The sequence below is a fragment of the Aethalodelphis obliquidens genome, unplaced genomic scaffold, assembly GCF_003676395.1.
Source record: "Aethalodelphis obliquidens isolate GAN/ISIS:26980383/991018 unplaced genomic scaffold, ASM367639v1 scaffold5, whole genome shotgun sequence".
NCBI classification, from domain to species: Eukaryota; Metazoa; Chordata; class Mammalia; order Artiodactyla; family Delphinidae; genus Aethalodelphis; species Aethalodelphis obliquidens.
Window position 1 is genome coordinate 24,067,685 of NW_020837949.1, and position 16,124 is coordinate 24,083,808.

The window sequence follows — 16,124 nt, forward strand, 5'->3', positions numbered from 1 at the left end:
GATCAAGTGAATTTATTCCAGGTATGCAAAGCTGGTTCAGCATTTCAAAATCAATGAATGCAATCCATCACATCAACAGGCTAAAGAAGAAAACAAAATCATATCAATTGATGGAGAAAAGGCATCGAACAAAATCCAATACCCACTCATGATACAACTCTCATCAGACCAGGAATAGAGGGGAACTTCCTCGGCTTCATAAAGAACATCTACAGAATTTACACCTTAGGTTCGTCAATTGTAACAAACTGGAGATATCGAATATGGGAGAGGCTGTGCGTGTGTGGGGACAGAGGGTAGATGGGAAATCTCTGTACCTTCCTCTTAATTTTGCTGTGAACCTAAAACTGCTCTAAAAAAATAAAGTCTATGGGTATGGTGACGCCTTTTTAGATACAACACCTAAGACACGGTCCATGAAAGAAATAATTGATAAGCTGGACTTTATTACAATTAAAAACTTCTGCTCATGTCCGGAGACTGTGCTCCACAACGGGAGAGACCACAACAGTGAGAGGCCCACGTACCACACACACACAAAAAACAAACTTCTGCTCTTTGAAAGACAATGTGAATAGAATTAGAAGGTAAGCCACAGACTGGGAGAAAATATTTGCAAAAAACATATCTGATAAAGGAATATTATCCAAAATATACAAAGGACTCTTAAAACTTAACAATAAGAAAACAAACACCTGATGAAAAAATGGATCAAAGCCCTTAACTGGACATCTTACCAAAGAAGATATACAGATGGCAAATAAGCATATGGCAAGATTATCCACATTGTATCATTAAGGAAATGCAAGTTAAGATGACAATGATATACCCCACTAGACACCTATTAGAATGGCCAAAATCTAAAACATTGACAACACCAAATGCTAATGGGTTTGTGAAGCAACAGGAACTCTCATTCATTGCTGATGGGTGTGCAAAATGGTACAGCCACTTTGGGAGACAGTTTTGTAGTTTTTTTACAAAACTAAACATACCCTTACCATGTGATTCAGCAAGTGTACTCCTTGCTATTTACCCAAAGGAGTTGAAAACTTATGTCCACAGTAGGTGAATGCCTAAATAAACTGTGGTTCATCCATACAGTGGAATATTACTCAGCGCTAAAAAGAGATGAACTATCAAGCCATGAAAAGACATGAAGGAATCTTAAGTGCAAATTTTTCCACTAAGTGGAAAAAGCCAGTCTGAAAAGGCTACCTATCGTATGATTCCGTTACATAACGTTCTGGAAAAGGCAAAACTATAGTGATGGTAAAAAGATCAGTGGTTGCCAGGGGCTTGCGGGCAGTGAGTGGGGTTGAATAGGTGAGGCACTACAGATCTCTTAAGGCGGTGAAATTACTCTGTGTAATACTGTACTTGTGGATACACAACCTTATGCATTTATCAAAACTTATAGAACTTTACAGCACAGAGAATGAAACTTAACGTATACAAATTTTAAAAAACTACCTAGAGGTCAGGGAATCCTGAAACGAATTGCAGAATATGACTAAATAATCTAAGTGTATTACAAATGTATGAAACAGCTTCAGGGACGGGAGTGGGGAAAATCAAGTTACTTGATTTAAGTAACTTTGGAAATGAGTGGAGTCTGTAAGACTAAAGGTAAAATAAATTGTACTTATGTATTGTACAGACTTCACAGGTAAGCAAGGGAGGAAACCAGAATGATCCATGTGATAATGGACTGGAGTTGGAGACATCAGTATGAACTCATGTTTAGTTTAATATCGATACAAATGGTTACATATGGAACTATTTATAGATATTTCTATATACATGGATTAGTACACTCATGTACATTTCTTTGCTCTGTCAGCTGGAAGAACGCAGAAGCACTGACACCCCAGTCGCAGCAAGCATGCCTAGTGCCCAGGTCTTTGTTTCTCATACCATTCTCCAACAAAAGGTACCAGAGCTCCTTGGAGAAATGGCTGATTCTAGGCCTGGGGCAGGAAATATACAAGATAAATAAGGAGACACTGGACACACACAGACACACACAAAACAAAAACTGAGCCCCATGAAAATGGGGGTATGTCAAAGGGACAAAGGAGGCAACTGAAAGAGCTCCCAATGGCCAAAGCTAGAACGATCTGAGCAACAAAAAATGCAGCGTATTGGATAATAATATTCCAAAGAATAAAATAAGTATCTGTAGTCCATATTGACAGACATACATTACTGAACAAATAAGTGTGAGAGAAGGAAAAAATCTCCTAAGCAGAAGAAATCCAAAATCAATGTAGACACTTCACTCTCAAGCAGGTGAAGCGTAACTCCCCACGCCTTAAGTGTGAGTTGTACATAGGACTTCCTTCAGAAAAGTACCGTATGGAAAAGAGGGGAAAAGATTAACTTCGGTGGGGAAACCCAATAAACGCTACCTCAACCAGATGATCAAGGTCAGCATCAACAGAGGTAAGTCACGTTGATGTGTGATGTGACATGATGAAGACCGCACTTTACCTTTTTTGGTCTTCTTCTTCAAAACCCATAAGCCCGGTCTGATCATGAGAAAAACATCAGACAAATCCAAACTAAGGGATGTTCTACAACTACTCAAAATTTTATACGTTATCAAAAACAAGAAAAATCTGAGAAACTGTCACAGCCAAGAGGAGCCTCAGAATACCTGGTGACTAAATGTAGCGTCCTGGATGGAGTCTGGAACAGAAAGAGGACGTTAGAGAAAAGCTGAGGAAATCTGAATAAGGTATGGACTTTCGTTATTAATAGCATATCCATCTTGGTTCATTAATTATAACAAATACTAGTGTAAGATGTTCATAATAGGGGAAACTGGGTATAGGGTGTATGGGAACTCTCTGTATTATCTTTGAAATTTCTCTGTAAATCTAAGACTGTCCTAAAATATAAAGCCTATTAAAATAAAATGTATTTTAAAAATGGAATGCTATCTTCCTCCCCAGATCTTCCACCTCATGCAAAGTTGGGCAGGATGGAGTGGGGAAGATTTGCAGAGCGTAGAGCTAGCTGTCACCAAGGAATAAATGGAACTTTGGGTCACCAGGCGGGTCTGAAAACCCCAGTCAGGATGCAGCCCCTTCCCCTTGGGCAGGTCTGATGTGCATTTGGACCCAAGGACGCACTCTCCACAAGTGATGGGCCACTGAGGTCTGAGGCGCACAGTGCCAGACCTGGCAGCTTTGGGCTGAGCTCTTCCTCACCTGGCCTCCTGGAGCCCTTGGCTCTAACCGCTGAACTCCCCAGCTCTGCTGGGGGCTGTCTAGGGGAATAAAGACTCCCCACCCCACCCGGCAAAGCCTGGTCCTAGGTGAAACAAGGGGAGGGCTGAGCTCAGAGGTTAGGGGCCCGTGTTGAAAAAGAGGGAAGAGGGGGGCATCTTCTGTGTCCCCAGTTAGGAGGAAGTGCTCTTCACTCTCTCTGTGGCACATTCAGAGGGAGGGAGCTGAGTAGCCAGCGTTTCATACGCTGAGCGGAAAAGCGCTGGGATTTGCAAGTGTTATAGCGGGGTGTGGGCTGGGAGAGTAGGGTTGGCGGTGCGGGCAGTTGCAGATTTAGCCCCAAGCTCAGGAATATCCAAGGAACTTGAAGATACCCCACGTTTTTGTAGCCAGGAAACTACTACGACTTTAAACTCGGAGGCACGTGCTGCCAGCGAGTGGTTTAGGCGAGGTGGCCAGTGCGCTCTGGAAAGCTGAGGGCTGGCAGGAGATGGGGCTCGCTGGAGAGAGGGAAGGTGGGAGCCAGAACCCCACAGCCTACAGGGAGGGGCCACAGGGAGGGGCGGAAACAGCCTGGAACTGGCGTTTCCACCCCCAGTGAGTGCCCAAAGGCCGGGGTGAGGTGTCAGAGGGAAGCCGTCGGTCCCTGTTCCGGCTGCGCCCTGCCCTCTCCAGCTTTACGCACGGGCTTGTCTTGTCTGCTGGCCCCTTGAAAAGGGCAGGGGAACTCCAGCCGCCTCTCCCGAGGACAGATCTTTTCCCATAGCTACAGGGCTTTACACCAGGGGCTCCCAAGGGCAGAAGAAGCCAGCTGTCAGGGCTCTACAACAGGGCGAAGGACAAGCAGGAATGGCCGTGGGCGGACTGGAGAGGGGCGCACAGGCTGGCTGGCGGGTGGCAAGACCTCTGAGTTAATGTATAATTGACAGCAGATGGCAGGGGCTGGCGGCAGCCTGGGGCCTGGGCCCAGTGAATGAGGGACAATTAGCCCCAAGCCCGGGGTTGGGGGGTGTGTGTAGGTTGAGAGAGCCAGACAGTGAAGGCAGATATTTGCTTCTCAAACAGTCTGGTGCGTTGGGCAGAGGGCTGAGTGGCTGAGCCTCTGGGCTGGCGAGGCCCCCCTGCCACAGCCCTTCCTCTCTTTTCCCTCCCCCCATCACCTCTGGGTCGAAAGCCTCTGTTTGTTCAGACCCAAGAGTGTGTTGTAAAGGTGGGGGGAGAAGGTAGTTTATGGGGGAAATCACTGCCGCCACCATCTGCCAGATCTTGTCCCTTCTCCCCCTGACACCCCTATCTCCACCCTCACACAGCTGTCTATGGGAATAGTGGGTCTGGACGTGGAGCCTTCATCCCCCAGATGCAGGGGCAAATCAAGAGGAAGGGATGAGGCAGGAAAGGAGGAGTAAGATTGGAGCTACCACATGCCTTCCTTGGGAACTCCTCTCACCCAGGCATGGCAGAGGCCAGGGACCAGCAGTCCCAGCTGCCCTGGGAGTGAATGGCCTCTACAGCCACCCGAGCGTGTGCTGTCCTGCCCCTGGTGCTGAAACCGCCTGCTGCAGTCTCCTCTGTCCCCGAGGGCTCCAGGCTAGTCTGAGGATGCTGGAGGAGGTTGGAAGAGAAGGGCAGTACATGGCAGGGTAAGGTAGAAAACCCACTTCTGTGATATATTTGGCCCTGCTTTGAGAATAAGAGTTCCCAATCCTAGGATCAAGCTGAACATACAACATCAACACCCCTGCCCCCCAAACCAAACCATTTACCACTGAAACCTATTCTTCCCCGCTCTGGGTCTAGTGTTAGAGCACCACACCCTGCTTACTTTCAGCCTGACTTCTGAGAGGGTTTCACAGACTCCAAGGTATGCGATGGACCCAAAGAGCTTCCCATGCCGGCTCCTTCACAAGGGGTCTGCCCGAGACCATGGTGGCAACAAAGCTTCCATGCGCTGGGGGCTTCGTTTCCCTTCCAGCTACTGGCCCCCCCACCTGAACAACAATCCAGATAACCTGTGGTATTCTCTGCGGGAACAGGAGTGTCATTCATAGCTCAGAGTCTAAAAGCACCAAATCCCGCGTAGAATGGAGCCTGATAAATCGAGAAATGGATAAACTCCCCACCTGCAACCTAACTCCCTTCAGAGGCTCATTCCCTCCATCGCTCCTGTTGCCAGTGTTCTAAAGTCCAGGGTCCCCCAGTTTCCAGGCAAGAACTCATCCTGGGCGTCACCTCAGTCAAGGAGCCAATTGAAGGATTGGTGAGGACACTCTTGGGAAGAACTGGTGCTATGTGATACTCTCTCTACGCACACCGCATTCTCTCAGAGATCCATGAGCCAACTTGGCCGGTATTTAGGTGTTGGTCTACATACCCATGGACCTTTTATAGCAATACACATAGGACCCAGGAGTTGACCTGGAACCCAGAAGTGCGTTCTGGCTGGGAAGCTGTGTCTGTAGTTCTGGAATTCATGTTTGGGCTTCTGTGCATTCAAAGCCTTGGGGACACAGTCTGAAATTCCCCATCCTCCTCATTCCCCATTCCCTTTAGGAGTACTGGCCCCCGAGTGGGTGTGCTCAGGAGTCAGGGGGCCTGCATGAGACTGGCTCTGTATCTGCTTCAGGGTGGCAGGTAGGCGCAAGGTAGGCTCTGAGGACTTCCGGTGGAAGGACACAGTGGGTCACTGGCTGTGGTTTGCCCTGACTCAGGGCCGGTGTCAGTCAGCCCCATGCACACCTCCCTCCTCCTCTCTCCTCTGCTCATGGCCTGTGACATCACTGGCTGCTCCCAGAAGGCTGCCCTCTGCTCCTGAGCACGGGCTTTCTGTGGCTCTGGACCCCCTGGCAGGACTGAAGCAGGAGCAGAGTGGAGGCTGTTAGCAGGACCAGACCACCACCATCCCTGGAGCCTGCAGGGGTCTCAGGAGCCCAGGCCAGGAGACTGAGACCCCCCCCCACCAAACAGGTAGCTCACTGCAGGCTCATTGTCTGCTCCGCCTCTCATGCTGGTTCCATGTCTTTGTGTGGCCAAGCCAACCTCTCTCGTCCTTTGTCTTTGCAGCCACCACCCTCCTGCCCCTTCAGCCCCTTCTCCTGCTCTCCCATCTTGTGAGGACCAGTTCTTTCATCAGACAAGTTAATATGAACGTTGGAAATGTGTGGTGTGGTGACCGGGGATGGCTCTCTGTTTTGAGTTGGGGTGATTTTAGGTTTGGATGTTGAACCTGAGACCCCACAGCTCCTCTGAGCTCTGATCACTCAGCGGGGACACAGTCCTATCAAGGATTCAGGGTTCGGCTGATTTTCTGAGCTTCCGCCTGCCCCCGCTATCCCGGCATAGCCTTTACATCCCCAGATTGACTTTCCTCTCTCTATTGCTTTGGAGGCAGCAGGGGTGGAGGCAGAGAAAGAGAGCCTCAGGATTAGAAGCTGGAAACTGCAGCTTCTGAGGAGGGACTGGCTTCTAAACCTCCTTGAGCTTTACTCCCTGGGTGGCCCCTGATTTGTGGGAGCCCCAATCTCTGCCTCAGTTTTCTTTTTGGAGAAACCTCTGCCTTCCTTCCTGACTTTCTGGAAAGATGAGAGCATGCAGGGGAATGTGTCTCTAACCGTCTAGAGAGGAGTGAGTAAAAGCTGATTTATCTCCTGAAATTTATCAAGTCGCTCTGGCTGCCATAGTCTTTGTGAGTTCATTGTTGTTTCCTTCGCGCTCGTCCCCCCTCCCTGGTTGCACTGTAATCTCTTGGAGGGCGAAAACCTTGTCCCTATTCTTTTTACTCCCTTCATCTTGAACAACCAGCTATGTGCTCATGATTAATACCTTATTCAGTAAATAATTGCAGATTAGTTAACTGAGCCAAGATGGCATGGTTATTACAGGAAAGTTCTATGCATAAGCTATTCTCTGGGGGGACCTCCAGCCCTGCCAGGGGTCCAGGCATGAAAGGAGGAGGCTTCAACTCCCACTACTAGCAGATAAAAGCAAGACGGACATGGTGGCCCACGACCTGTGTCCTGGGCTGCCAAGAGACTCTCTCGTGCTCGCACTGGCTTCTATACAGATCAGAGACAGCTCTCTCCTGCTTCTCCCTCTCTCCCTTTGACATGTCTTCGGTAAACAGTAGTTGCAAGAATGAGTGTCTGGTCCCAGAGACCTGGCCTCTGAAAGTATGAGATCTAGACCTCTCCAGAGTTAACAGGGAGCAGCAACCCCGGCGGGTTAGAAGCTGTCAAGAGAGGTGTCTTCTGGGAGAAACCAGGACTTCAGGCTTGTTCATCTCTACTTCCAGGGGGTGGGACCCAAGCCTCAATGCCAGGGGGTAGAGCTGAGCCCTGGTGTTTCCCCAGACCTTCTTGGAGAGTATCAAAAACCAGAGCAAGACCCTCCCATGAGGTGCTCTGAAGGAAGCTTTCTGGCTGGTGGTTTGGAGAACATAACATCAGGACCTGCATGAGAGTAAAGGCAAAGCCTTGAACCTGGTCCCCACCTCAGACCAGGGATATGGAGATCTTTGGTCCCTGGTGCCCTCTCTGGCTGGGCATAGCATCCTGAGCTTAGGAGGCAGGACTTGGTCCCAAGTGTATCACCTGGTGGCTGACAAGGCTTTTGAGGGGTCAGAGGCGACAGTGGTCCGTTTGGAAAAGGGAAAGCATCATCCATTTTCACCTGACCTCTTGTATGGAACATGTGAGAAAGCAAGCCCTCCCACCCTCCCAGGCCCTTATCAGGACATCCAGAAAGATCCGGTCCTCTGCTGGCTCTGTGATGTTTTAATTCAAAGGTTTAGTAAAGAGAAATTGAATTTTCGTAGCCAATCTACTGGCAAACTTTAGAAACCTTATCCTCTATCACAAAACACCCCAAGGCCATTCTAAGCAAGAGATGCTGCCCAAGGAACCCTCGATTATGGCAGGTCCAGCCTCAAGAACAAAAAAGGAGCTCCCAGGAGGAACTCCACTCCCCAGTCTTCCCAGTTCCTGCCCTTCTGTGAGGAGGCCCAGCCTGGAGCATGCTGCAGGACGGTAAGATGCCCAGGAGAAGTGGGAAGAACAGGGTAGCATAGGAGGGCGGGAATGGCTCCGGGCTCCGCTTCCATCCACGTGGGTTCATGTGCCCTCAGCCAGCGTTCTGGGGGAGCCCCTCCCAGTCACTCCCTCCCCGCTCCACCCTGCTTCCCTTAGACAATGAGGGCCAGTGCATGTGGCCAAGGACCCAGCTCCCAAAGAAAGTGGCATGTCTGGGGGACCCTGGGAGCAGAAGGGGAGCAGTCCCCTGGAGAGAGGATTTTCTCTGTGGTGGGAAGCCAGGCTAGCGGGGCCTGAGTAGCCCTCTCCCAGGAGGGTCCTCCACGCTGCAGGTGGGCTGGGGAGAGGGGAGACTTCAGGTACGATGCCTCCTTCTCCTGCCCAGGGATCAGCAGTGTGAATCAGCTGGGGGGGCTCTTTGTGAACGGTCGGCCTCTGCCCCTGGACACCCGGCAGCAGATCGTGCAGCTGGCCGTCAGCGGGATGCGGCCCTGTGACATCTCACGGAGCCTTAAGGTAGTGTGCTGGGACCTTCACCCAGTGATGCGCACAAGAAGCAGGGAGAAGCGGCCCCTTTAAGGCAAGTCTGGGGCTGTTGCAGACTTGGAGGGCCTTTGGGGCTTGGGCTGCCTCCTTGAGAGCTTCAGGGTTCCAAAGGTGAGGCTAGACTCGACTCTGGGGCCTGATTCAGTCAGTCTCACTTTGCCTTGTAGCTTCCTTCTGTCCCAGGGACACTAACCCTCTGCCCATCATGCCTCACCTGTCCCTGCTTCTCACCTGACCCAGGTATCTAATGGCTGTGTGAGCAAGATCCTAGGGCGGTACTACCGCACAGGTGTCTTGGAGCCCAAGGGGACTGGAGGAAGCAAGCCACGCCTGGCCACACCACCTGTGGTGGCTCGAATCGCCCAGCTGAAGGGTGAGTGCCCAGCCCTCTTCGCCTGGGAGATCCAACGCCAGCTCTGCGCTGAAGGGCTTTGCACCCAGGACAAGACCCCCAGTGTAAGTGCCCTCCCCTCCCCAGAACCGGAACTGCGCTGCCAGACTGGTTGTCTGGGGAGGGAGAAGAAGATCCCTTCCTACTTGGCAGTGGGGCCTCCCAGGCTGGGGGGCGGGGCTTCTGGGCTCTCTTCTGACCCAAAAGTTTCTCTTCTGAAAAGCGGTGGCGGTGAGACAGGTGAGAAGAAAAAAGCGTGGGGCTGAAAGGAGGCTGCCCTTGGGAACGATGTGTGGGCCGGGACAGAGGAGAGAAAGGATACTGGGGAAACATCCTCAGGACGCAACCTGGGCTGGGCACCGTTTCCCCACTCATCACCCCACATCCTCAGGTCTCCTCCATCAACCGAGTCCTGCGGGCGATACAGGAGGACCAGAGATTCCCCGGGGCACAGCTCAGGTTGCCAGGTGGGTCTTGGAGCTGCCTCCAGGGATGTTCAGAGCCAAACCTAAGCATTCTACAGTCCTCAGATTCCTTTCTTGTTCTTTCTTGAATCACCCTCACAACAAGACAATAATGTGGGCCTCACAGGGGGTCTTATTCTCTCCTAGCAGGAGAAAATGGAGGCTCAGAGGAAGGGAAGTAACTTACCCAAGGTCACCAGCTAGTTGTTGGTAGGTCCTGGAACAGAGCGCAGCTCCCTAGGTCTCTAAGTTCACAGGATCTGCCGAGGAGACAGGACTCAGAGCACTTTTGAGGGGCTGTGGGATCAGGCAAGCCTGGCCCATCCTTGCGGCTGTCTCCCCCCACATGCTAAGCATGCTCCCACCATGGCTGCGAACCCTCCCACCCAGTGCCCCTGCGGCGACCCCCGAGGAACTGTGGATGCCCCAGCGGTGCGGCTCTGCTCTCACCCTGCATTGTGCCCTGCCTACAGCACCAGGGACGTGGGGACTCCATCCGACCAGAGGAATCACCGTCACAGACCAGCACCAGCCACTGTCTCCCTTTGCAGCTGTTTTGGCTCCAGTTCCTCCAACGCCACCTAGTGGCTCCGAGGCACCCCGGGGTCCCCACCCAGGGACAGGCCACCGGAATCGGACGATCTTCTCCCCAGGCCAAGCTGAGGCGCTGGAGAAAGGTGCCAGAGCTGGGGCGGACGGTGGGCCACGGCGGCAACGGCCCAGAGGCCTGCGGGCCGAGGCTGAGAGCTGGAGGCCGTGGATGCCCCTGCGTCGGGGAGTAGGGTAGTTCAGGGCTGGCACGGGCGGGGAGTGGGGCCTTGCTCCTCTCCCCGCACCCTTGCTGTGTGAGCCCCCATCTCTGCAGAGTTCCAGCGTGGGCAGTACCCTGACTCAGCGGCCCGCGGGAAGCTGGCTGCTGCCACCTCTCTGCCTGAGGACACGGTGAGGGTGAGTGAGCTCTGCTACACTGCGTGCACACACCACAAGGACAGCGCGTCTGGGCCGGGCAAGCTTCCGCTTCCGCTTCCGGTGACGGTGACGTAGAGAAGGCGGCCAGAGGCGGACACGGGCTTGTTCGGAGCAGGAAGGAGCCAGGCTCCTCCCTGTTGCGCTTCTGCTGAGCTTTCCCCTCCACGGCCCGCTCCACGCCTTAGCACTGAGGAAGGGGACAGAGAGCCCAGGCCAGAGCAGGAAGTGGGGACGGCAGGGCTGAGGAAGGGTCTGCACTCCGAGTCCAGGTCAGGAGCACGTGGTGAGAGCAGTAGGTGCTGGGCCTTGGAGCGCACAGCCAGCTGCATCGTTTCTGCCTTCCTCAGATCTGGTTTTCCAACCGAAGAGCCAAATGGCGCCGACAAGAGAAGCTCAAGGGGGAAATACGGTTTCCAGGTGATTTCTCTGCCCATCCATCCACTCACCTACCCTTCTTTCCTCCCTTCCTTCCTTCCCATCCATCCCTCCATCCATCCATGCAACCACCAAACATTACTCGGCACCTCCCATGCACCAGACCCTGTGTTAGATGCTGGACATACACAATCCCTGCTCTTCAGGGCTGCACTGCCCCCACTTTACCATCCCTGGGATTTAATCCTTCTTCCGCAGTCTCCCAACACCCCGCCTTGGGAAGGAGGGCAGTTTGGGGCTGTAGCATCCATTTCCGCCCCCCCCCCCCCCCCCCCCCCCCCCCTCCTGGAGAGCGCCCCCAGTCGGGCCCCGCCCCCCCCCTCCCCCCCCCCCCCCCCCCCGAAGTCATTGCCTTTCCTGGAACCTCCCTGCCTCTCACCTCCACTCCCTGCTCCCCAGACCCCTGTTCCTCCCTCTGGTGCATCCACCCTTACCTTGTAGGTGCTTCCCAGGACCTGACTGTACCAAGTGCCTCCCCAGGGACCGTCTCTGCACAGGTATCCAGGAAGAGGAGGAAGACTGAAGGGATCACTGCTTGTCCCGTTCCCAGTGGGTGCCTGAGCTAGAATGCATGACTCTGCTGGGCCCTCACAGTACATGTTTCTAGAAAGTGACGTCCTCAGAGTTTACCATGTGAATGGCTCCCTCTGAAGTTGTTCAGGATACAGCCCTGGGGGTGGGGTGGGCTCGTGCAGCCCTGGGGTCCCAGTTGTGCTAAACAGGAGGCATCACTGGCAGCTGAGGGTTTCCTCTTGCTTTTTCCAGCAACCCCCCGGCAGTGTGTCCACAGCGGTCCTACCTGCCCTGGCATCCTTGGCTGCCTCCAGCTATCCGCGGTTCTGGGGGACAGCATCAGACAGATGTCTGAGTGACACTCCACCACAAGCCTGTCTCAAGCCCTGCTGGGGTGAGAATCCAGGCCAGGCCTCACTCCTGCAGGGTGTAGGGAAGGCTAACTGAATCCTTGACCCGCCGGAGGGCATGGATCCCTAGTCGGGGTCATCAAAGGAACCTCAATACAGTTTTCCTCATTCTTTGCATGGCCCATAAAGTTGGGGAGACTAGTATCCCCGAGTCTATACTATCATTGATGGTCAGAGCGGGCAAAGGGGCTGGGATGGAGATTCAAGTGTGTATATCCAGTGTAGAGAACTGAGGTCCGCCCCTCTCCCCATCAGTGACTTTGAGGGGTGGGGTGGCAGCAGCGAGCCCAAGCTCACCCTCTCTTCATCCCTACAGGCTACTTGCCCCCCACAGCCGAGCTCCCTGGATTCACTCCTGCTTTGCCATCCTTGCCGTTCCTTCCTCTGCCCCCATCGCCAGTCTTGGTACCCATCAGGTCTTGCTCTGGCCTGGCTCCCCACTTCGAGGCCTGGGATGAGGGAGGCGGTCCAGAGTGGAAAGGAGATGGGATGGGAAGGATCTGATACTGCCTGCCCAAGCACTGCTCCTTCCTCCTTCCTGTGTCTCCTCCCCATCTGTGGACCTTGCCCTTCTTATATGTCACCTGATTGCAGAAGCCGTGCCCACCCACTTCTCACACTGGCCTTAAGACGCTTCCAGTTGGCAGTGATAAAAACATCTTTTAAATTAGCAGTAGTTCAATTGTCCATCATGTTTTTCTCATGAGCACTCATAATCCCACCCCTATATTTAACAATTATAAAGTTTGCCATTGGGCTTCCCTGGTGGCGCAGTGGTTAAGAATCCGCCTGCCAATGCAGGGGACACGGGTTCGAGCCCTGGTCCAGGAAGATCCCACGTGCCGCGGAGTAACTAAGCCCGTGCACCAAAACTACTGAGCCTGTGCTCTAGAGCCCACGAGCCACAACTACTGAGCCTGAGCGCTGCAACTACTGAAGCCCATGCACCTAGAGCCCGTGCTCCGCAGCAAGAGAAGCCACCGCAATGAGAAGCCTGCACACCGCAACGAAGAGTAGCCCCCGCTCACTGCAACTAGAGAAAGCCCGCGTGCAGCAATGAAGACCCAGCACAGCCAAAAAAAAAAAAAATGTTTGCCATCTATCTATCTATCTAATTTAGTTATCTATGTAACTATCTAGTTATCATCTAATATATTTATGTGTCTATATAATTAGGTATCTAGCTATTATCTATCCAATCTATCTAATCTTTGTATTTATCTATGTATATATATATCTACATATGTATGTAGATATGTACCTATCTTGGTGTTTGGGTGCTCATATACCCACATGTATGCACATATAACACATACACACACACTGATAGTACCTCGTGGCACGTCACCCTTGAGTCCTCCAGCATGCATCTCCAAAAAATAAGGGAAATTTTCTTACATGACCACAACACCATGACCACATCTAAGAAAATGTATAATAATTTCTTAATCTAAGAAGAGAGACATGGGGATTCCCTGGTGGTGCAGTGGTTGAGAGTCTGCCTGCCGATGCAGGGGACGTGGGTTCGTGCCCCGGTCCGGGAAGATCCCACATGCCGTGGAGCGGCTGGGCCCGTGAGCCATGGCCGCTGAGCCTGCGCGTCTGGAGCCTGTGCTCCACAACGAGAGAGGCCACAACAGTGAGAGGCCCGCGTACCGCAAAAAAAAAAGAAGAGAGACATGAACTCTTTAATTGCATATGTATATATATACTTTTTGCACAACAGCACACAGAGTGGAAATGACCCTTTTTAAATTCTGCTCAGCCCTTTATATGTGCTCCTGGGGCATGTTTGCTTGCTTCTTCTTGGCTGTAAGTTCCAACTCGTCTCAATTTTGTCTCCCTGCAGAGAAATCACTAGGCTCCTCCTGGGAAGCCCTGGGATGTAGGGAAAAAGAGGGCTATGGGGGGACAGAGGAGATATTTGGAATGGGGGATGGGCTCATCCCTCCAAATTCTTTCCTTTTTGAAGAGCAGGGGATGGAATGATGATGGTGCAAAGCAGGGTAGGGGGGGACTGGGGGCATGTTTGTTTACTCCCATCTGTGACAGGTACAAGTGCAGAAGTTGTCCTTCAGGAAGTCTCTTTATCATCAAATACTCTAGAGCTGTGGGGCTCAGTAAATAGCCACCGACCACATATGGCTATTAAAGTGCAATTAAAATGAAATAAAATGAATAATTCAGCTCCTCAGTCACACTAGCCCCAAATCAAATGCCCAGCAGTCACATGTGCCCGAGGTTACTGTATTGGACAGTAAATTTTATAGAACATTTCCATCAGCACAGAAAGTTCTATGGGACAGCACAGCTCTAGAATGAAATTCCGAGGGTAATCCAGTGCAGCCTGCCCCGCCCTGCCTTCTCTCCCTTCAAGCTGGGGACCCTGCTGGACAGACTGCTCAAGGAAATGGACGAGGTTTTGTGGGGTGACAGCATTCACAGTACAGCTGAGAATATGCCCTTCACTTCAGCAACAAAACTGACCTCAGCAATGGAAGCAGCTGTCATCCGAGGCTCCATGGCTGAGCACCATTCAAGTGGAGGATGGATGACCACTTTTGGGGAGCAGGGCATACCTCTGTGTGTGTGTGTGTGTGTCCCTGGGCACACGCATGCCCGTGCATCTCAGTGTGTAGATGTATTTATGGAAAACTGAGGAAGGGGTTCTCCACTAAATGACCCCCAACGTCTTATCTCTGAAGACTATATTCCACTCCACATCTTTGGCCTGTTCTTAATGTTCTGCAGGAAAGGAGATGCCCTGGTCTCTAGAGTTTGCAACCTTTTTAAATTGGATTAAAATGTTTACAAAATTCTTTCATATTCTTGAGGAGAAACATACTTCCAGAAACTCGACATCATTTTCCTCTATCCAAACAGAATGTCTCTCATGTTCTGGTTTCAGGTTCTCTACTCAGTGGACTTATAAACCAGGGACTGATTATGGGATGATGCAATAGGGGTCAGGCATCACTGGTATTTGAGAAACTTTTAGGAACTGTCTGGATGCTGCTTTATATAATATTGGGTTAACAATGAGAAAAATTTTCCCTTTTCCACTCCCTTTCAATTCTGATTGTGTCAAAGAGAAAATTTTCGTTTTGGTCCTACGCTTTAGCCCCTCTGTAACAGTTGCTAATCTACTTTTTTAACAGAGGGAAAGGGAGTCTCTGAGCCTTGGTCAAGGAAGGGAAATCTAACTGAAATTTGAAACATCACTTTGTTTTCATTGTATTTCTTTTCATGGTCACTTTCTATTCATGGCAAGTGATTCTGGTCTTCCACTTTATGATAGTGATCAAAATATCCCTTTTAAAATAAATGTACTTAAGAGTGTATGTCAAGAAAGACATTAATAGGGTAGACGGTAGGTAAATAAAAGCCAAAGTTATGAAGACAGTGCAAGAATGACAGTCATTTTGGAAACTGTTTTGATGGAAAGAGCCATAGATGTTAGGGTCTACTCTACTTGAAGAATTGTGTCAGAGGTCCCAGTCATGGGCAAATCACTTTGGCTCCCTGTAAACAGTGAGGTAGGCAGTGATGGGAAAAGTACCTGTTGTGTCCAACTGATTGGATCAAAGGTAATGGTAAGGTGGGATGGTTGGTAAGCTTTGGAGGGAGGGTGGGCTATAGAGGCGTAAGCTGTTATGACCATTAATAATCCTTCCTTTGTTCTAAGCCAAAAGAACATCTAGTCATATCTGGTTTCTGAATCCTTCAGGGCAAGGCTGGATCCTCATGGGATCACTGGGAAAAGTCTAGTGGTTCTGGAGGGGATGCAGAGAATCAATAGAAGAATAGGTTACCATTTGGTCTCCCCTCTTCTGGATAGAACTTGGAGTGACTGAGGTCTCAGTCGCCACCCACATCCACACCCCTACTCACAAGTCAGAGGCACACCAGGGTATTGGGGGTGGACTTTTGTGATGTATTGTTACTCGCAACAGGTGTTTTGCTAAACTGGGTAGGAAAAGTTGTGGAACAGATATTCTTATGGATCTTGACTCTGGGGTTCCTGTTCGGTTTAGTGTAGTAGTTTCTCCTGGAGGATTTGGATTTTGGTAGGTGGCATCCCATCGACCTGGGAGGCAAGTGGAAATAGAAACGTTCAGTCGGTCATTTGCTGATCTTTG

At 51.2% G+C, this 16,124-nt stretch overlaps 1 protein-coding gene across 1 annotated transcript; it reads left to right on the forward strand.

Moving 5' to 3' along the window:
- The first annotated feature begins 8,163 nt into the window (after window positions 1-8,163).
- PAX4 (paired box 4) lies at window positions 8,164-12,699 on the forward strand. Its single transcript, XM_027101303.1, has 10 exons — window positions 8,164-8,254; window positions 8,643-8,773; window positions 9,044-9,259; window positions 9,586-9,661; window positions 10,210-10,335; window positions 10,524-10,606; window positions 10,975-11,044; window positions 11,504-11,559; window positions 11,828-11,969; window positions 12,302-12,699. Exons 1-10 carry the CDS (start codon window positions 8,242-8,244, stop codon window positions 12,487-12,489), a joined length of 1,101 nt encoding a protein of 366 aa, XP_026957104.1. The 5' UTR covers window positions 8,164-8,241; the 3' UTR covers window positions 12,490-12,699.
- Window positions 12,700-16,124: the final 3,425 nt, after the last annotated feature.